We start from the raw sequence: 23,034 nt of genomic DNA, 5'->3' as shown, positions 1-23,034 counted from the left end.
TAATTAATATTAGTAACACCTAATTATTATGATTACTATTATTATCATTAAAATGAACGCGATATAAAAGACGATAAAAAGCTATTAAACAAACCGATTAGGAAATAAAGAGTATGAATATCATGATGAAATTTAAATTATTGTAAGATATTGATTTAGATAAAATTATCGTTTTTCATTATTTTTATCACTATTATTATTAAAAGTATTATTAATATTAAAACTATCATTTTTATAAAATTATTATTTTAATAAGAATATCATTGTTAATATAAAATTTCATTATTTTTATTAATATGAATTACCATTTTATCATAATATCATTTTAGAAAATATAAATATTGTTATTATTATTAATAGAATAATAATAATTATTATTACAAAATAATATAACTTTTACTTACTATTATAATTATCGATACTATTTTATCAAATAAATATGTAATACAGAGATGTTTTACTATGTGTAACATAATTACATTAATACTACCTATCATATTATTTTTATGATGATAAATGAACTATATAAATTTTATTACTTAAGATATATAAAAGTATATTTTATATAAAATTTTATTTATTAATAAATGAATTATATTATTTACTCTAATTGATCTTTTAAAAATATTTAAAAAATATAAAACGACGATATTTAAACTATAGAATAATCATGTATAAATTTTGGAAATCATTTTGAGTCAAATTGACTTTTGTTGACTTTTGCATATTAGTCTCGAGCATTAGGATTGTGGTACACTATGACTTGACCTAATTTGTTAAGATAAATATTGACCAACATATAAATATATATACTTAATTTAGGTTCGTGAACCCGAGGCCAACCTTGCATTGTTTAAAGTCATTATATGTATTTTTACTACGAGATACAGTATGGTGAGTTTCATTTGCCTTTTTACCCTTTATATTTTTGGGCTGAGAATACATGCGCAATTTTTATAAATGTTTTATGAAATAGTCACAAGTAATCGAAACTACATTATATGGTTGAATGATTGAAGCCGAATATGTCCCTTTTTGCTTGGTAGCCTAAGAATTAGTAAACCAGTCTACTAATTGACGCGAATCCTAAAGATAGATATATTGGGCCTAACAAACCCCATCCGTTGTAGCGGATGCTTTAGTACTTCGAGTTTTTTTATCATGTCCGAAGGATTTCCCGGAATGATAGGGGATATTCTTATATGCATCTTGTTAATGTCGGTTACCAGGTGTTCAATCCATATGAATGATTTTTGTCTCTATGCATGGGACGTATATTTATGAGAACTGGAAATGAAATTCTTGTGGGCTATTAAAATAATGGAAATGAATGATTATGATAAACTAATGAACTCACCAACCTTTTGGTTGACACTTTAAAGCATGTTTATTCCCAGGTATTAAAGAAATCTTCCGCTGTGCATTAGCTTATTTTAAAGATATTACTTGGAATTATTCATTGCATATTTCAAAAGACGTTGCATTCAAGTCGTTGAGTTCAGTAAAGATTATGATTAAGTAAATGACAGATTAGATCATTTATAGATGGACATTACAAAATGGTATGCATGCCTGTCAACTTTCGATGTAATGAAAGATTGTCTTTTAAAATGAATGCAATGTTTGGAAAACGTATCATATAGAGGTCAAATACCTCGCGATGTAATCATATGTTATTGTATTCGTTCTTATGGATTAGGACGGGTCTTTACATGTGGTATCAGAGCGGTGGTCTTAGCGAACTAGATCTGCATTAGTGTGTCTAACTGATAAGTCATTAGGATGCATTAGTGAGTCTGGACTTCGACCGTGTCTGCATGTCAAAAGTTTTGCTTATCATTTCTAGTTGGAAATCATCTGCTTATCATCCTTAGGAAATTACCTGCTTATTATTATTAGTCTAGACACGTCTTGCTACATTAATTGCATGAGTAGTGTATAGACAAAATTCATATCTTAGCGTATCTGCTAATTTATATCTTAGCGTATCTGTTACTGTAAGCTTTGCCTGACATATCCCGCAAATTCCTCTGTAATCTACAAAATCTTTTGTTCTATATCTATGGATATTCTATGTAATTAGAATACCATCCGATAACCGAAAATCATTTCATATCGAAAAATCCTTATTCAATCGTACGAAATGGAATTCGCCATTAGTTCAAGTCCCTCAGATTCCGAAATGGAATCCCACTCAAGCTCCGAAAGCAGTGTGACCGGAATGGACCAACCAATCAGCCATCATCTATTCTGGATGAATTGAGGATGGGTTCGTAGCCTCCTTAATCATTGGAGACAAGAAGAAGGCGATCCTTTCCATCCACCACATTGCCCTCTTGGCGAAGAACCTGAAGCACTTACCGGCGAACCTATTCGAGACACCATTTTCTCTCTCATTTCCAGGGTATCTCGTCACGATTACATACTACATCAAATCCTAGATTTTATTTATCCGCTCGTCCAAACCGAAAATCACCCCGGTGTAATAGAAGAAGTCAACGAGCTTCGCGCTCGGGTAGTGGCTTTGGAGGATATGGTGCAAAGATTACAAACACCAGCAGCATCACCAGCAGCATAACCAGTACCACCATCATCAACACCAACAGTACCATCACCACCACCACCAACAATATCCGCATCTCACACCTCAATTTCACAATCTGTCCCACGAACATCAACATCATACGCACCATAGATACCAAGGAGTACCAACAACAAACAATGAAGTATTGACTCATAACTTCATTGGAGAAACATTCCGCGGCAATTATGTAATCTCTAAAGTCTTAGAGATTATCTAATCTAGGCCTAACCATAAATCAGTTAAGCGAACCAAAATGATAGAAGGAAGAGTAGAAACTCTGACAAAAATGGTGTGTGGTTAACAAGCTAAACTTGTTTTACCAACAGCATCATCAGTACCGTCAGCGTCACCAGTATCGTCAGTGCAGTCAGCATCAGAATCAACAACACCTATAACATCACAAACTCCGTCAGTTCAAGAATCACTGTAGACATCATTACGAATCAATAATGCGTATATTGTATCAACGAGTTATGAAGAATTAACCCATTCCCTCTGAAGAAATTATATGTATATTTTATATATATATATTTTGAAATAAAAAATAAATCTTTCCGTGCTAAGCTATTGTGTGTGAATCTTAACTACTCGGTTAATTCATATTACAAATATGCAATAATGTACGTCCTTCGCCCGCAACTTAACCATCGTTAACTACAATCTCTATCTCAATTCAACAAATTCCAATTCCTAATAAATCAAGTATATATTTGATTTTACACTTTCATCATCGATGTAACCGAAACTTTTCAGATAACATCATTCGTACTTTGCGAAGTTCACAAGAATTTAACGAAAATCAACATCACACCTCAACAAATAATGAAGTATTGATTCATAATTTCAATATTATTGAAGAAATACTTATGTAATCTCTAAAGCCTTCAAGGGATTATTCAATTCTAGTTCCAACCGTAAATCGAATGAGTTTAATTTAGTATTAACTCATTAAAATCTATGTTACATGTGAGGAGAATATATACATATATATTTTCATAAAGATTGTAATAAAATTCTTATGTACAAAATATTAATTGTGAAATTTTTTTAACGGGTAGGTAATACCCGAGAGATATATATATTCACAATTAATATGTTACATTCTTCGAATCAGATTAAGTAAATTATCAACTATACTTCTGATAGTGCTCCAAATGAACATATATTTAGTAGCAATATTGTTCCAATATGTAAAGTTTTTAAATGTAATTTCCTTATTTTTAGTTGTAATAGTTAAATAAATAAGTGCGAAGACGAAAGACGCAAATCGCTCGAAAATGAAGATTTAAAGACAAAAACGAAGATTTGAAAGACCAAAACGTCCAAAAAGCTCAAATGTACAAGATACAATTCAAAAGGTTCAATTTATTGATGAGAAACGTCTAAAAATGACAAGAGTACAAGTTACAAAACGCAAAGTACAAGATATTAAATTATACGAAAGGACGTTCGAAAATCCGGAACCGGTACCCGAGCCAACTATCAACGCTCGACGCAACGGAGCTGAAAGTACAAGTCAACTATGCACAAGAATATAATATAATATTTAAATAATTCATAATAAGAATAATAATAAATAATAAAAAGTTGTTAATTGAGCATAGTTAAGGGGTCATAAGTGAAAATTTCAAATCAACATTTGCCTATAAAATGGAATTCACGTAGTAATGAAAAAGAACACCTTCACTTCATTTTTCTTTCTTTCCCTCTGTAAGAATATATATATTTATATTTATAATATTAAGTTTAATTTAAGTTTAATAATAATTGGGTTATTGTAAGAAATATTTTACGGGTTTTAAAGTCGAAATTCTGCCCGTGTAACGCTACGCGATTAATCACCACTGTAAGCTATGTTCTTCCTTTTTAAATTAATGTATCGTAACTAAGTTATTATTATGCTTATTTGAGCCGAAGTAATCGTGATGTTGGGCTAAAATATTAAGAAGGGGTTATTGAACTTTGGACCATAATTAAGGTTTGGGCAAAAGACCGACACTTGTGGAAATTGAACTATTGACTATTAATAGATGGGGGCTATTGTCTAATTGAGTGACAACTCATTGGAGTCTGTCGAACCTATCTTCAAATTAATTAACCTAATAATTAATAATGATTATGGTTGTCCTATTTAGTGACGTTCATATGGAATCTGTTATAATCATTTAATTAATCAATTGGGTTGGGTAATTGATTATTCATTCTGATCAAGTGGATGAATTAATATTCATAAACTAATTAAAACAGGGGTGGATTACATACAGTGATAACTGGTGTAATTGTTGACAGAAGTGATAGCTGCGTCACAGTTTAAATTCTTAATCAGTTGGAATATTTGACTTCGGGTATAAGGGTAATTTGACGAGGATACTCGCACTTTATATTTATGACCGATGGACTATTATGGACAAAAACCAGATAGACGTATCAAATAAACCAGGACAAAGGACAATTAACCCATGGTAATAAATTAAAATCAACACGTCAAACATCATGATTACGGAAGTTTAAATAAGCATAATTCTTTTATTATATTTCTCATCGTATCTTTATTTACTGTCATTTTATTACTCGCAATTTTATTTACTGTCATTTTATTTATTGTCATTATTTTACGCACTTTAATTATCGTCATTTATCTTTACGCTTAAAATATAGAATCGACAAACCGGTCATTAAACGGTAAAATCCCCCCTTTTATAATAATATTACTACTTATATAATTATATATATTTTGTATAAATATAGTTAAAAATATAGTAAGTATCACCAGCTCCCTGTGGAACGAACCGGACTTACTAAAAACTACACTACTCTACGATTAGGTACACTGCCTATAGTGTTGTAGCAAGGTTTAGGTATATCCCATCCGTAAATTAATAAAACTTGTGTCATATTTTGTAGTATTTTGTATTAAAAATAATACTATTTCGTACCCTCACGCTACCACATCAAGTTTTTGGCGCCGCTGCCGGGGAGCGCTAAAACGCTATATTTTTAATTATAATAATATTGAAATAAAATATAATAATATAATAATATTGAAATAGAATATAATAATATAATAATATTGAAATAGAATATAATAATATAATAATATTTTAGAATCAAAATTTGATACGTAAAGTTTTAAAAAGTCGTATTTATTAAATACTTCAGGGGTATATTATGTAACTTATAATTAATAATTTCTATCATGTCGCTTTCATGTGAATAGTAAATTAATTAATTTATTTTTATTTACTATTCATGAATAGTAAATGAATTAAAAAAAAAATTTTGAAAAAAAAATTATAATTATAAAAAAATTATTAATTTGTAAAAAAAAATCGTTTTTAAAAAAAAAAAAAATCGTTTTTTTATAAAAAAAAAAAAAATTTGTGTAAAAAAAATCGTTTTTTTAAAGAAAAAAAAAATTCGTTTTAAAAAAAAATTGTAAAAAAAATCGTTTTTTTTTTAAAAAATTTTTTTAAAAAAAAAAAGTTTTAAAAAAAAATTTATATAAAAAAAAAAAATTTTTTTATAAAAAAAAAAATTTAAAATCCTTAAAAAACGAAATAAAAAAAAAATTAAAAAAAAAGTTTTTTTTTTATTACCTTTAGATTTTTAGACTCTAGTTACAATTTTTAGTATTAAGTTTAGTTTTGCCATAGTTATTTTTATTTCTAGAATTTTTAGGTTTGCCGTAAAATCCCTTAAGTGCTTATTCCTTAGACTAAGATTTATGTGCTTTAGAATTTTGCGACGCCGTTTTTCGCGCTACTTTCTTATTTTTATTTTTCGACGCCTATTTTTCGACCTTTTATTTTTCGACCTTTTTCGACGCGTTTTTTTTTCTTTCTTATTTCTCGCTATTCTAGTTTTAGGATAAGATTTTTATTCTACTTCTTATCTAAATTTCTTAAAATTACGAAAATTTATTTTAAGTGGTTAAATTGATAGACATCAAAATTTTCTGGTTCGTAGTAATAGTTGGATTTGTACGTGGACCGGGTTATTGGAGCCAAACAGTACTCAATTATATTGAGACCAAACGAATCCTGCCCCTCTGCTGCATCTTTTGGCTATTCGAAACGTGGGCAAAATCAGAAAAGTCTATTAATTGGATAACTTATATAATTTTTCTTTCCTTTTAAAAACTAATAGGATATTCAGTGAATGCACCGAGTAAAACGTTCACCACCTTTCATACGTTCACCACCTATAACTCGATCAAGACATCTAGCCAATATTGTCGCCGTTGATTTTTCTTTAGAATCATCATCTAGTCGACCAAGAACTCAAACTCAAATTTCCGATAATCCATCTTTTGAACCCGACCTCACAATTGAGAATCCGGAGAATATTCAGGGACAATTCCAAGATCCAGAACCACTAATCATTCCTCCTGAACCACAAACCATTAAATCAGAATCTTCTAGTGATTCGTATTCAACAAATTCAATTATGGAAAATCTGGAACCTCTAAGTATGGAAGACCGAATGAGAGCCACACGCACGGGCCAAGGTCACGCCATTATTAAGCCAGACATTAATGCGCCAGATTATGAAATCAAAGGACAAATCCTACACATGGTAACTAATCAGTGCCAATATAGTGGTGCGTCGAAGGAAGATCCAAACGAACATCTTCGTACGTTTAATAGGATCTGTACACTATTTAAAATCTGAGAAGTTGAGAATGAACAGATCTATCTCATGTTGTTTCCCTGGACTTTAAAGGGAGAAGCCAAAGATTGGTTAGAATCGTTACCTGAAGGGGCGATTGACACATGGGATGTTTTAGTTGAGAAATTTCTTAAAAGATTCTTTCCGGCATCTAAAGCCGTGAGACTTCAAGGAGAAATTGTTACGTTCACACAAAAGTCAAATGAAACTCTATATGAGGCGTGGACAAGATTTGGAAAGTTGTTGAGAGGATGTCCTCAACACGGTTTAGACACTTATCAAATAGTACAAATATTCTACCAAGGTGTCAACGTTGCTACACGAAAAGACATCGACATAACAGCTGGTGGTTCCATTATGAAGAAAACCGCAACTGAAGCTTACAAAATTATTGATAACACAGCCTCCCACTCTCATGAGTGGCACCAAGAGAAAGATATATATCATTCATCTAAAGCGGCTAGAGCCGATTCTAGCCATAACTTTGATTCCGTTTCCGCAAAAATAGATGCTTTCGAGAGACGAATGGAAAAGATGAATAAAGATATTCGCGCAATACGAATCAATTGTGAGCAATGCGGTGGACCACACTTAATGAAAGACTGTCACATTGAACAAACGATGGAACAACGTGAGAATGTTGTCTACATGAACCAAAGGCTGGAAAATAGTTATCAGAATAATTATCAACCACCAAGGCCAAACTTCAATCGAAATCAAAACATTCTTTACAATCCAAAAGGACCCGACAATAACTCGTATAACCAACAAGGTCCGAATAACCAACCAACTCAAAACAACACTTTCAATCAACAAAGACCTGGCTTGTATAAACCACCACAACAAACCGATGAGAAGAAGTCAAATCTGGAAGAAGTGGTATTTAAGCTAGTTGAATCTCAAACACAATTTATTGAAACTCAAACCCAAACGAATGAGAGGTTTGATCAGTCATTTAGAACTCAACAAGCTTCCATTTTGAATCTAGAAAAACAAGTAGGTACTCTTGTTAGATTGATGAGTGAAAGGGAACAAGGAAAGCTACCGAGTAATAATGAAGTAAATCCTCGGAATGAAAATGTTAACATGATATCAACAAATTCTGAAAAACCAATACCAGAAGATGGGAAAGTTTTAGATGTAAGTAACAATGAAGAAGTTACACCACCACCACCACCCGAGTATGTAAAGCCAGTGGTGGCACCATACAGACCACCCATCCCGTTTCCAAGAAAAGGAGTTGAGTATGAGCAAGTAATAGGTAATAAAGTTTGTGATACCTCTGGAAAGAAGAAGAAGAAGAATAAAAAAGTGCAAGAAACAAAAACAGTAGAAGTAAACCCGGTGAAGACAGTTCCACCAAATCCTCCACCTAGGGTAGGTGATCCGGGTGAATTTATTGTTCCTTGTCTACTTAGTGACTGTGTCATGTATGATGCACTAGCAGATTTAGGTTCAAGTGTGAGTGTTATGCCTCTTTCATTATATAAGAGATTAGGTGTAGGTGAGTTAACTCCAACGGATATGAGTGTTCGACTCCTTGATCAAACCATTAAGCACCCAGTTGGAATTGCTGACAACCTACCCGTTCAAGTAGGTAATTTAACCTTTCTAGTCGAATTCATTGTCATTGACATAGAAGAGGACTCAAACGTTCCTCTAATTTTAGGTCGACCATTCTTAGCGTCCACCGGGGCGTTATTTGATGTAAGAAAGGGTAGAATGACACTTAGTAATGATGAGAAATCGATCACCTTTATGATTCGACAGTCTAAATATCCACAAACCAAAACCGTTGAACCGACAAAAACGATTGGTAAGAACCATGTTGTTTTACCAACTCCAACGGTAATGCTTAACAATAAAAGAACGCCTAAGTGTGGGGAAAATGAAGTAACACCTAATGATGACTTGATAATAAAGAACCCCATAGTTGATACGAAATTAAATAACCCCGTTATTAACAGTTCAATGAAGAAACTTTTTAAACGGGTTATTGATGCTAAAAGTAAGGGAAACTTTAAGTTATATAACCGGTTAGTATCCAATCTGTCGCCTAAAGAAAAGGCGAAGCTAGTTGAATTTGTGGATATTACGGAAAAAACTGGTCACTGGCTTAAAGCAAAAGTCACAGATATGCAAGTAGATTATGGTCCAAGAGAAATTGACGATGAAGTTAATCACAATTTCGACACCACATCTACCTAAGTGTGAGGAGATTCAAATATTCTAAAAAGAAAATGCTGTTTGGAGTTAGTTGTTCTGTTCTCGTGTAGTTCCGAGAATGGAATCCGATTGGTCTTTTCCACTAGCAGACACTAAAGAACTAGTTTTCTCCCCCCATTCTGAATTTTTTTTGTTTTTTAGGTTTTATATGAAATTAATATGTTTTCTTTTTAAGTTTTGTGTGAATTTAAAAACAAAAATTTACTTTATTTCATTAAGTTGAAAAAAAATGATTTCTAAAATTCGTCGTGAGTTGAAGACTAGGTCGTTGAGTCGAAATTACTTTACCCGAGGGCGGGGCGAAAAATTTTGTCATCATTATTTTTAATTTTATTGATTTAAAGTATGCAAAAAAAAAAAAAAAAAAAAAATTTGATTTTATAAATTTTTGAACGTGGGGTAATAAACCCAACTTTAAAAATATGTATATATGTTTGTATTTTATCATGTAAACAACAGGGTAAAACAACGCACTTTCAAAGACTAACATTAAGTTCAGCAAAAGCTACTGATTTTGACGACAAGATGCAAAACAACAAATGTGATATAATAAATGAAGGAATGAATGATGAGGCGAGCCATCTATCATTCGACGAGCTTTGTAATTACAAACTGGGTATTTTTAATCACTTTCCTACACTAATCACCCTCATGAATTTATAATTATAGTCTGATTTCATGCAAATGAGGGCATTGCATGATCTCAAGTGTGGGGAAGGGTTATATATTCTCTAGGGTTTATACTTGGCTTATTTTCTAAATATTATGAAAATTTTAAAATTTTTTAACTAAATGAATTCAAAATCATGTTTATACATATTTATGAACGATAAAATTAGGTGTTAATGCCGAAATTATCGTTACCTCGGAAAGGACATAAATTGAGAAACACCCTAAAACGATTGAATTCATTTAAAATGGAATAAAGGAGAATAAAAAAAGCAAAGAAAGAAACTAAGTGTGGGGAGAATGTACCAAGTTATTCAATTAAAAACTATCTATCACATGTTTCTGTAAAGTTATTGCACGTACTTTTGTTTTGGACGATTTTAATCAGTTTTACCCGATTTACTGTAAGAAAGATGGATCTACACGATGAATCAATTCCATCATTAAAAGGAAGTAAAGTCTTCCGAAAAAGAAACGCGCTTCTTGATTTAGGTCATGAAGTTGTCGTCCAGACCAGCTGTAGGTTGACGAAAAATCTAGAAAAGTCATCTCTAAAATCAGCAGGAAATCCACGGACCTCAGCATCAAACAGGGTCGCCATGTGGTCAGATTTATCCTAACCATGAGAAGGATTTATCTCGCACAATGGGGGGGCACCGTGCAAATTAGCTTGATAAGACTAATGAATCAGATCCCCAGAAAGGATAATCTCCTTAAAGATTAAAAATCAGCTTTTAAGACTGATATTACTCAATCCTTGAGATTGACCTTAAAGATTGTGAATTCAAACTCATGGAATTCAATGATATCTAAACTCGAGCTTGAACGAGAAAATATTTTGATCAAAAATACAAACCGATTTGTTTTCTGAAAATCCATTTTCAATGCGTTCATTACCATTGAACGTAAAATCCTAGGAATTCACCTGGAATTCATTAGGTCACCTGAACCAAATCGGGTGTCAACCGTAAGAACGGTGGTTGCATAGCATGGTCGGAGACAGGACCTTGTGCCAGACCGAAAAATCATAGGATGATCTTTACTATTGCTCCTACCAAGGATAGTACTAGCATCCGACACGTAATTAGACCATGAACAAATGCATGTCATTAGACATTGCCTTAACAGTTTCTTGTTCATCGCTTTCCTTTACAACCGGACGGTAGTTTACCGAAAGGTAATATACGGAACAAGTAAACTGGATGTGTGCTTTCCGATACCGGGATAGCAGTGGATTACACGAGCCTAAAAGTTTTAGCCAAAATAATGATCCACAAATATATTTTGCAACACCGATGATGGATCAAATCAGAAAACTTGTCTAGGGTAAAATCTAGCTTGAATTTTCAAAAGATCAATTGTTTTCATAAAGATCCAATTTCCTAAAGGATCTAAATTTTTATAGTCATGTGGGACTGTAAACCGCCTTTCAAATGTGCACTTTGCTTTGGAAACCGAAAGTAAATCGGCTATTTGATTGCAAGTGTCGTTGACCTAAACCCAAGGCAACTGTGGATGACACACCCACCTTTAACCATCATTACTGTCATTGTTTATACCGCTATATCAAAATCACTGATGTACAAAATGTGATGAATAAAAAAGTGATTCATGTATGTTTTTATTTCAAGTTCTGTATTGCTTGAGGACAAGCAACGTTCAAGTGTGGGGATATTTGATAGTGCTCCAAATGAATATATATTTAGTAGCAATATTGTTCCAATATGTAAAGTTTTTAAATGTAATTTCCTTATTTTTAGTTGTAATAGTTAAATAAATAAGTGCGAAGACGAAAGACGCAAATCGCTCGAAAATGAAGATTTAAAGACAAAAACGAAGATTTGAAAGACCAAAACGTCCAAAAAGCTCAAATGTACAAGATACAATTCAAAAGGTTCAATTTATTGATGAGAAACGTCTAAAAATGACAAGAGTACAAGTTACAAAACGCAAAGTACAAGATATTAAATTATACGAAAGGACGTTCGAAAATCCGGAACCGGTACCCGAGCCAACTATCAACGCTCGACGCAACGGAGCTGAAAGTACAAGTCAACTATGCACAAGAATATAATATAATATTTAAATAATTCATAATAAGAATAATAATAAATAATAAAAAGTTGTTAATTGAGCATAGTTAAGGGGTCATAAGTGAAAATTTCAAATCAACATTTGCCTATAAAATGGAATTCACGTAGAAATGAAAAAGAACACCTTCACTTCATTTTTCTTTCTTTCCCTCTGTAAGAATATATATATTTATATTTATAATATTAAGTTTAATTTAAGTTTAATAATAATTGGGTTATTGTAAGAAATATTTTACGGGTTTTAAAGTCGAAATTCTGCCCGTGTAACGCTACGCGATTAATCACCACTGTAAGCTATGTTCTTCCTTTTTAAATTAATGTATCGTAACTAAGTTATTATTATGCTTATTTGAGCCAAAGTAATCGTGATGTTGGGCTAAAATATTAAGAAGGGGTTATTGAACTTTGGACCATAATTAAGGTTTGGGCAAAAGACCGACACTTGTGGAAATTGAACTATTGACTATTAATAGATGGGGGGTATTGTCTAATTGAGTGACAACTCATTGGAGTCTGTCGAACCTATCTTCAAATTAATTAACCTAATAATTAATAATGATTATGGTTGTCCTATTTAGTGACGTTCATATGGAATCTGTTATAATCATTTAATTAATCAATTGGGTTGGGTAATTGATTATTCATTCTGATCAAGTGGATGAATTAATATTCATAAACTAATTAAAACAGGGGTGGATTACATACAGTGATAACTGGTGTAATTGTTGACAGAAGTGATAGCTGCGTCACAGTTTAAATCCTTAATCAGTTGGAATATTTGACTTCGGGTATAAGGGTAATTTGACGAGGATACTCGCACTTTATATTTATGACCGATGGACTATTATGGACAAAAACCAGATAGACGTATCAAATAAACCAGGACAAAGGACAATTAACCCATGGTAATAAATTAAAATCAACACGTCAAACATCATGATTACGGAAGTTTAAATAAGCATAATTCTTTTATTATATTTCTCATCGTATCTTTATTTACTGTCATTTTATTACTCGCAATTTTATTTATTGTCATTATTTTACGCACTTTAATTATCGTCATTTATCTTTACGCTTAAAATATAGAATCGACAAACCGGTCATTAAACGGTAAAACCCCCCTTTTATAATAATATTACTACTTATATAATTATATATATTTTGTATAAATATAGTTAAAAATATAGTAAGTATCACCAGCTCCCTGTGGAACGAACCGGACTTACTAAAAACTACACTACTCTACGATTAGGTACACTGCCTATAGTGTTGTAGCAAGGTTTAGGTATATCCCATCCATAAATTAATAAAACTTGTGTCATATTTTGTAGTATTTTGTATTAAAAATAATACTATTTCGTACCCTCACGCTACCACATCAACTTCCTACTTTCAAAATAATATACATTCCTTTATAGAAATCAAAACAACCATACTCATTCAAACCCAATTACATATTCTGATTTTGAAATCTCAGAATTCAATTCGAGATATAACCGGTACCATCACTTTTAGATTCATACATCTTTCAAAGATATACTTTGACTTCAAAATTGTGTTAGAACATCAAATGTATATTAACGATTACAATCTGTGTTCAAACCCTTCGAAAATTTCTGAAGACACTTCAAATAATGAGCAATCGAGATAATGATTCAACCACATATTACCCACAGTTATGTACTTAAAAAGCTCTCGAAACCAAAGTCATAATTCAACACATACCTGTGTCAGATCCTTTGGCATTTATTAGCAAAATTAACTTTGCAATTGATGTTATGCGAGGTGTATATGAAATAGCTTTATTTTTACAACGAAAAACTATTAAATACGATACAATTTTACACAAGATATTTATTTATTTATAGAATGGATATACTTAAACCTTGCTACAACACTTATAGGCAGTGTACCTAATCGTACAGTAGTGTAGTTTTTAGTAAGTCCGGTTCGTTCCACAGGGAAAATCTTTTAAACAAAGCTTAACGCTATATTAGTTTTAATTTATAAAAATACAAAAATATATAAGTAATATTATTATTATAAAGGGGGATTTTTACCATTTAATGACCGGTTTGTCGATTTTTAAAACTTTAGTCGCAGTTAAAACCTAATGTAAAATAATAAAAATAAATATAACTTAATTTAAAACGTAAAGTAAATAACGATAAGGAAATTGCGATAAAATAAAAGTGCGATAATTAAAAATTACGATAATTAAAAGTGCAATTAAATACAATGACAATAAATAAAAGTGCGATAATTAGAAGTGCAATTAAATGTAAAATAAAGGAAATTAAATATGAAATAAAATAATTATGCTTATTTAAACTTCCGTAATCATGATGTTTAACGTGTTGATTTTAGTTTTATGCCCATGAGTTAATTGTCCTTTGTCCTGGATTATTCAATATGTCCGTCTAGTTTTTGTCCATAACAGTCCATCAGTCATAAATATAAAGTGCGAGTATCCTCGTCAAATTTTCCTTATACCCGAAGTTAAATATTCCAACTAATTGGGGACTTAAACTGTAACAAGGTTTTAATACTTTGTTTAATAATTACACCAGGTTATCGACTGCGTGTAACCCAAGGTTTTAATACTTTGTTATCAATTATGCCAAGTGTCCTTGTACATAATTTCACCCCTGTTTTAATAATTCTAGTGACTATTAATCCATTCCCGTGTCCGGTTAAATGAACGATTATTTGTAATAATTCTAGTGACTATTAATCCATTCTCGTGTCCGGTTAAATGAACGATTATTTGTCCAATTGTAAATCTTTATATTAAAATTAACAAACTATCATTTAGTTAAACAAATATAAAGCCCATTAATAGCCCATAGTCTAATTTCCACAAGTGTCGTTCTTTTGTCCAAACCTCAATTATGGTACAAAGCCCAATTACCAAATTTTAGTAATTAGCCCAACATCATGATTACTTCGGTATTAAATAAGCATAATAATAACTTAGCTACGAGACATTAAATTAAAAAGGTTGAACATAACTTACAATGATTAAAAATAGCGTAGCGTTACACGGACAGAATTTCGACTTACACCCTTACAACATTCGCTAACATACCCTTATTATTAGGATTTAAAATTAAAATTAAAATTAAAATATAAATATATATATATATATATATATATATATATATATATATATATATATATATATATATATATATATATATATATATTTAAAAGGATAAAAGGATATTTAAAACGGATCAAATGCGTTGGCTTTTATAGGCAGTTTCAGAATTTGGGGCTCTGCGAGTCGCGGCATTTTTGCACTACAAACTCCGCGAGTCGCGGAGTTCATAAATCCAGCTTACACAAGTTTGGATCCTAGTCTGCCGACGGTTTTAATATATAAATATAATATATATATATATATAATTTATATAATTAATTATATATTATATTATATTTATATACATAGTTAACTTGTAATTTTTAGTCCGTTGCGTCGAGCGTTGAGAGTTGACTCTGGTCCCGGTTCCGGATTTTCGAACGTCCTTGCGTACAATTTAATATCTTGTACTTTGCGTTTTGAATCTTGTACTCTTGTAATTCTGAGACATTTCTTATCAATAATTGGAACCTCTTTGATTGTATTTTGTACTTTTGAGCTTTTTGGTCGTTTGCGTCTTCAATTCGTCGAATCTATCTTTTGTCTTCACCTTTTATTATTTAACCGAATATCACTTGTAAATAGGACAATTGCAACTAAAAGCTTGTCTTTCTTGAGGAATAATGCTATGAAATATATGTTCGTTTTTAGCATTATCAAATATTCCCACACTTGAGCGTTGCTTATCCTCAAGCAATATAGTCTTGAAATATACTAGAATCACTTCTTTATTCTTCACACTTTGTACATCAGTGATTTCTATACGGCGGTATAAACAATGGTAGTAACGATGTGGTTTACAGTCCCACATGACTATAAAATTTAGATCCATTAAGGAAATTGGATCTTTATGAAAACATTTGATCTTTTGAAAATTAAATCTAGTTTTTACCCTAGATAAGTTTTTCGGAATAACCCTTCACCGGTGTTTGCAAAATATTTTTGTGGGTTTGGTGGGTTTCAGATTTGAAAATTTTAGCTCAAAACTTGTGGTTTTGTGTCACCCACTTGCTAACCTTGTATTAGGAAAGCAACACGTCCAGTATACTTGCTCCGTATATTACCTTTCGGTAAACTACCGTCCGGTTGTAAAGGAAAGCGTTGAACAAGCAACTGTTAAGGCAATGTCCCCTGACATGCTTTTAATTATGGTCCATAACGTGTCGGACGCAATTACTATCCTTGGTAGGAGCAATAGTAAAGCTCACCCTTATAATTTTTCGATCTGGCACAAGGTCCTGTCTTTGACCATGATATGCAACCACCGTTCTTATGGTTGACACCCGATTTGATTCAGGTGACCTAATGAATTCCAGGTGAATTCCTAAGATTCATTTCTGGAGTGAATATGCTATTTGCTCTATGTGATGAGGTTAAAGAATCGCACGATAACTTATTTTTTTTGTTGTTGCAGGTATGCGGTTTAGGTTTATGTTAAGGCTGAATTCATATTCCCCTTCTAACCGATTCATGGAAGCTAGTGCTGCAGTTGAAACTGCCTTCTGCTACAAGGCATTCCGTTGGGGTTATTGTAGCTAAGCTTTTGTTTGCTATGGCGGTGTATTTTATTTGCCATGAACGGAATGCGAGGCTTTTTAGTAAAACATGTAGATTTTTCGATCACTTATTGGAAGTTATTTTCTCCACTGTTCGTCTCAAGTTCATGTCTATAAGATGGAAGAGGTCTAGGCAAGCGTCGTCGATGAAATCAACTTGGAAAAATCTCGAGTAGTTTTGGGTTTGGTGTCTTGGTAGTAGTATGCTACTGTTGTTATTTTTTATACTTTGTTCTTAGTCGAGCTTTGCGTTTGATAGTTCTGTCTATAAGTATTTTTCAAATATTCAATTTTTAAACTTCATTATATTCACTTTTTATTTTTAATATATTTACCAAGTAGATTACTTTTTACTCAAAGTTATCGAAAAAATAAAGCATTGTTAACACTATGAAAATATATAAAACTAAGTGCATTTCTCACTTTATAAAACACCATAAAATTGTGCGTTTTTTAATGAAAAAATGAATTTTTTACATTGACTCTATTTGACATTTATTAACTTGAAAGATTAAATTTTTATGTTAAATATTTGCAGTGTGATGTGATAGAATTTGATTAAAATTTGAGAGAAAAAAATATATTAAATAATAGATATAAAATGTGTAGAACTATGATTGGTGATGGGAGAGATAAATTTCGTTAATTTTTTGACTAACGCTCAAAACCAACGTCTAGTTAACAAGCGTCAGTGTCCGTAGAAAAAACAGGTAGACTAACAGATGAAACGTAAGACCACCCCCTATGGTTAGTTACCCGTCCGTTACCCGCTCATTACCCGTCATTACCCGTAATGAACCATAGGCACGAGCTAGTTACCCGCTTTAGTTACCCGCTTCCACCATGGATTTAACGGAAGTATGAAGGTTGGTTATAGTAATTATGGGTCCCAATGGCTTTTTATTGTTTGGACTTGATGCTTTATTGCTTGTACATTGTATATTAAGAGTAATATTTTTTTGGCCATTATAGGGAGTGTTTAGTTATGGGTTAGTTATAGAATATTGGTGTTGATGTGGCGCTGATGTGGAAGGTTAAGAGGATGAATAGTTTAGTTACGATAGGGAGTGGCCTAATCATCATAATCATATATCGTTATAGGTTAGTTATATGTTGTCATCATGCAAATATATTTTATTTATATTTATTTCATAAATAATAATCATACACATATTAGTCAATCACTTTACACTTTCAACTTATTTTTAATGTAATATTATACATATATACTAATTTTTATTTTCAGTTGTTTTGCGTTCACACTGCAATCGGTCCTTCAACTTTCTCTCAATTTACACAACGGTACTTCAAGTTTACACTTTTTCAGGGATCATAAGTGTAAATATATAATTTTATTAAAATAAAAGAAACTAATTCCACCTGAATTTATAACGGACCCTATCTTCTCGCTCGGTGTGAGTTAAATTTTTCCGAGACCATCGTTCAACTCGAAAATATCTAACGAATCAAACGCGACTAACTATACGCGAAACGGACACTTATCAAAAAACGCTAAACACATCGGGCTATCTTCAATACATATACATAAACTTATAATAAACAACCCAAACTACTTACATCATATCGATGGTGATGTTTTCATTTTTTACACAATCTTCATGACGTTAAAAATGCATATGCCATTAGGTATACTAGGTACTAACGACGTGTATCCAAAAACACCCGTAGCAAAGCGTTTTTATTTCCGTAAATACAAAACGCTACGTTAACTATGATTATGTAACCCGAAAGGCACCGCGACATCGCGCAGACCACTTTTCTAGTTTTAATACATTAGGTGTTAGAAACTAAAAATCAAAGTTCGCACTTTGCAAACATCAATATTGTAGCTCGTTCTTCACCAAATTGCTTCAAAAATATACTTGTACCTACCCACCTTACCCCATTCACCACCTACCCACCTTCAACCCTTTCTATCTTACATACACTATTTTTTATTTTTTTAACAATATTAACTCTTAATTAAAAAGCTGATCAAAAGTGGTACAAATCACACTTCATAATAGCCTGATAAATTCAAGAGGAAACATCAAAATCTCGCATAGCATGTACAACATAGTATTTCCATATAACTACGGACTTGACAATCTAGATAACTCAGTGGTACCAAGTTGTAACGTTCGAGTTTTAATAATATCGTTTGGCCTTTCAGGGGGAGAAAAAAAAAAAAAAAAAACACATCCTATGATTTCTATGAGGAATATAAGGTTCAAACTTCAAACATCACTAGCAGTATATTTTAGGATGATCTGAAAAATTGATTAAAAACCGTGATTAAACCATGTACATCTAAGTAAAAATCCAAGTAAAAGTAATACCATGCAATCAAAGATACACATACGTACATCAAAGATACTTTATTTTCAAATTAAGTTTTTTATGATTTATGAAGCTTCTAACTATTCAAACTAATAAATTATTGAAAATACACTAATACACTACATATGTTGCATAAAAGATTTCTCACATACCAAACATTTTTTAAATGATAACAGAGAAACTATAAAACATAAGTACTACTACAAATGAACAAAGATCAAATTTAGTGCCAATGAATCAAATAAAGCTAGCCACAAGCCACATGAAGAACATTGACCAAAGGGTTAGTGAGATTGATGCCAAACCATAAGCCCACAGCATAATCACTGAACATTCACTCTCACCAGCTCCAAACAACTGTGTCATTGTACCTATCATATCAACAAATTTCACATTTCATTAAAATTAAAAAAAAAAAATGATTTCTTAAAAATAACCAACAGAAACTCATACCTATGTTCATGGCCGGTGGAAGCGCAAATTGTAGTAAAAGAACAAAAAGATAAAGAGGATCTGCATCAACTAAGCGAAAATATAGCGCTCCTTTGACAACTAAAACGCCAAAAAATGGCAAGATAATTAACCGAACCGCTACTATTCCAAGAACAAGCGGTAATGAGATACCAGACCCTCTGAGACCTGAAAATTGTGCGTAGCGTATAAGCAACTAATACGTAAAACGTAAAAAGTCAATTTATGGTCAAAGTTTACCTCTTAAGAGATTACCGCCTATGATTAATGTCACAGTTGGGATCCCTGCATCCCTAACATTACATTATGAATGTGTTCATTAGGTATATATTGACACACAAGTGTATTAAATTTCGTGTAGTAACTGTGTATTCGTGTCTTTGTTTGCTATCTTTGCAAACCAATATGTGTTTATGTATCATGAGCTTGCTCATATCTCATTGTACCACTTTGTTATGTTAATAATATTCTTGCCTTTCAAAAAAAAATATATTGACACACAAAAAAGATATGTTTATGTGACACACAAAAATAAAAAGTTATTAAGGAAGTTACCCTACTAAATATATCGAATCTTCAATTACTCGAAGTGGAGCTGTGGTGCCGATTAGTAGCCTACGCAATGGAGAGATTATTCCGATGTTGAAACCTACAATCTTTACGATATGTAAAACATGAACATGTTGTTACAGTGTTTAAATTTGTATGATTTCATTGCAGTATAATATAGTAAACTGCAGGTTATAAAAGACAGTGTACCGCTCCAATGGTTGATGGTGCGAACACCGCCTTTAAGTTAAGCCGTCTTGAAAAGCTCCCAAAGTGTTGCTTCAACTTATCTACCATCACCTGATCCACATTACATTTTGACTTTTGAGGTCAAACCAAATATGAATTTTACCCTAATGTTTGATAACAGGAAACAACCTTCAGTTTGGCCTTCATGTTAACAGCTTTTGAAGATGATGTAAGCAAACTCTGTATCAGCTCATCTTCCATTGGTCCTGTTTCTTTGTCAGACACGATAATGTCGTTGCCAGAATTATGGGAATGATCCGAGAAAACTCGTACTAGGTTGTAAACATAAGTCCATAGGAATACAGCTCCAATCTGATGAAATTGTCATTTGTATCAATTTTAAACAAGTAATAGTTAAAGTTAGGTATATAAATTAGTTACATACTGCCATTGATAGTGAAGCGTACGCCATTGCATACTCATGACAAACATTAGGATCACCAAAGGGACTGCCTTTTTCTTTGCAGACAGCTGGTAGTATAATCAAAGGCAAGTTTCCTAGGTTTCCTGTTATTCATAAATTAACACAACCCGAAAGCGCGTTTAGCACAAAGGTTTATACATGCTCTTTATTAAAAAAAAAAAAAAATACTCCGTATAACTTTATATGCATGAGGGTTGTACGGTACAAGTAATGTACCCGCTGCACAGGCACCTAGTATAAGGCCCTTTAGATGTTGAGGCGGTCTAGTGATGATCAAAAGTAGCCATCCGAGTGCAGAGCCGATTATGAAAGTCAGCAGAATATTGACAGGCATGAACCACCTACAGTTTTATCATTGATCTGTTTAGTTAAAATATAAAACTACATACTTTAGGGACCTCACCAAAAAAACAAAAAGAAAAAAAAAAAAAAAACTAAAAATCTTAGGGTTGTCGTTAAAGTGTAAAAAATTGTACTTTTTCAAACCAGCCATATAAAAGTCTAACATTAACCTGGGGCGAAAGTGTGTAGGGGCAGAGGGGGGCAGCCGCCCCCAGTGAATTTTTTTTTCAGTGTAAAAATTTTGGGTTTTTCGACTTTGACCCCGGTGTTTTTTTTTTTTTTGCCCCCAAACCTACAAATTTTGCCCCAAAACCTTCAAATTTTGACCCAAATTCTCCAACTTTTGCCCCAAAATCTTCAAATTTTGTCCAAAAAAATTGATACTGTTTAATTTTTTTTTTTTTTTTTGACCCGATGAAAAAAATCCTAGTTTCGCCACTTTAATGACAGACCAAGGGCCGTCGTTGGAAATATACTAAAAAGTATTGTATAGTTGGTACCCAAAGTAGGAATAACAACATAATAGTTGGTTAATGCATAATACCATGCAATCAACCCTTAATAATCTTTAGATAGTGACACCGATTTAAGAAAATAAATCAGAGTAATAACTTATTGAAGAAAGCTTACATAGATATGATGCTTTTGAGAGTGATTGTTCTAGCAAGATTGCTGCCAACAAGTGATGGACTGAACACGTAAAACACAAGCTGATCACAAACAACAGAGTTAAATGAGTGTCTCAATTTCTCAAACAGAGTTAAATTAGCTAAACAAACACTAGTTTCTGCCTTATGTACTTTGAAAGACCATACATTTTCTTCGATTCAGTTAACGAAAATCTAAAACTTACACTGTTGACTTGCTTCCTTGTACTTTGTCCCAAGATATCAACAGAATCCAATGCGAGAAATGAGCCTAGCGCAGTAACAATGAGTACTTTGAGAACGGGCATAGAAGCAGCTGAAAACAGATCTACGAACCCCATCTGCAATCTTCAAAAAACCAAAAAGAAAAACAAATAAAATATTGTAAAGATCGTGAAGTTAAAGTACGTGTGACAGTATTTAAAAAAACTCAGTTGATATAGGGGCCGGATTATTTTTAAAAATTCATTGAAAGCCTTTAAAATCACCTGCATATTATGAGAGGGACACAACAACTAACCATTCAATTGAATTAACTTTATAAATTAAATTTACATAAAAGCTTAATTGAAAGATGGAAACTGTAATTACTAACAGAACTAACAAAGTACATAATATTTGTTACAAACTTAGTGGAAGGAAATAAAGATACAAACCTTAAAGATATTCCAGTTCAAAATAACTCGTTTGTTAAGAATTGGGGAGAAAGAATCTTACTTGAAGTGATTATCAATCGTTATTATATAAATATACAACTCTTAAAATAATGTTAATATCAAATATCAAATCTGCATGAAAACTTGGATCAAGAGTAGTCAATATGTAATCAAGGATGAGTTTTTTTCCCCTGATTTTTATAAAATGCATATCAGGTTCTATAAACACATCATAGCTTGATAATTCACAGAACAAATAAGGTAATTTTATAATTTATGAATTTAAGTGGTAGACAAAATTGAAGAGACACGGTTATATATTGTACATCAGTTGAAATGAAAAAGATGGAGAATCTAGTACTATTGCTACTGTCAACTTTTTGGCTTGTTTTGTAAAGTGGCTTTACAACTTAAGTGA

At 32.0% G+C, this 23,034-nt stretch overlaps 1 protein-coding gene across 2 annotated transcripts; it reads right to left on the bottom strand.

Annotated features, from left to right (window-relative positions):
• Positions 1–19,357: 19,357 nt before the first annotated feature.
• LOC139896605 (protein PIN-LIKES 3-like) lies at positions 19,358–22,797 on the bottom strand. Of its 2 annotated transcripts, none has more exons than XM_071879248.1 (11): positions 22,617–22,797; positions 22,167–22,308; positions 21,944–22,023; positions 21,188–21,312; positions 20,933–21,054; positions 20,677–20,859; positions 20,509–20,598; positions 20,305–20,405; positions 19,990–20,042; positions 19,732–19,917; positions 19,358–19,649 (listed from the first exon to the last, which is right to left on the bottom strand). In XM_071879248.1, the coding sequence occupies exons 2-11, from the start codon at positions 22,299–22,301 to the stop codon at positions 19,516–19,518; spliced, it is 1,209 nt and encodes a 402-aa protein (XP_071735349.1). In that variant the 5' UTR covers positions 22,302–22,308; positions 22,617–22,797; the 3' UTR covers positions 19,358–19,515. The 2 variants fall into 2 exon arrangements, with proteins under 2 accessions (XP_071735349.1, XP_071735350.1); XM_071879249.1 differs by having other exon boundaries at positions 21,203–21,312.
• Positions 22,798–23,034: the final 237 nt, after the last annotated feature.

This window comes from Rutidosis leptorrhynchoides, chromosome 3 (assembly GCF_046630445.1).
Source record: "Rutidosis leptorrhynchoides isolate AG116_Rl617_1_P2 chromosome 3, CSIRO_AGI_Rlap_v1, whole genome shotgun sequence".
Taxonomy (NCBI): domain Eukaryota; kingdom Viridiplantae; phylum Streptophyta; class Magnoliopsida; order Asterales; family Asteraceae; genus Rutidosis; species Rutidosis leptorrhynchoides.
The sequence above is the reverse complement of the archived record's forward strand: the minus strand, read 5'-3'. Positions and strand labels throughout refer to the sequence as shown.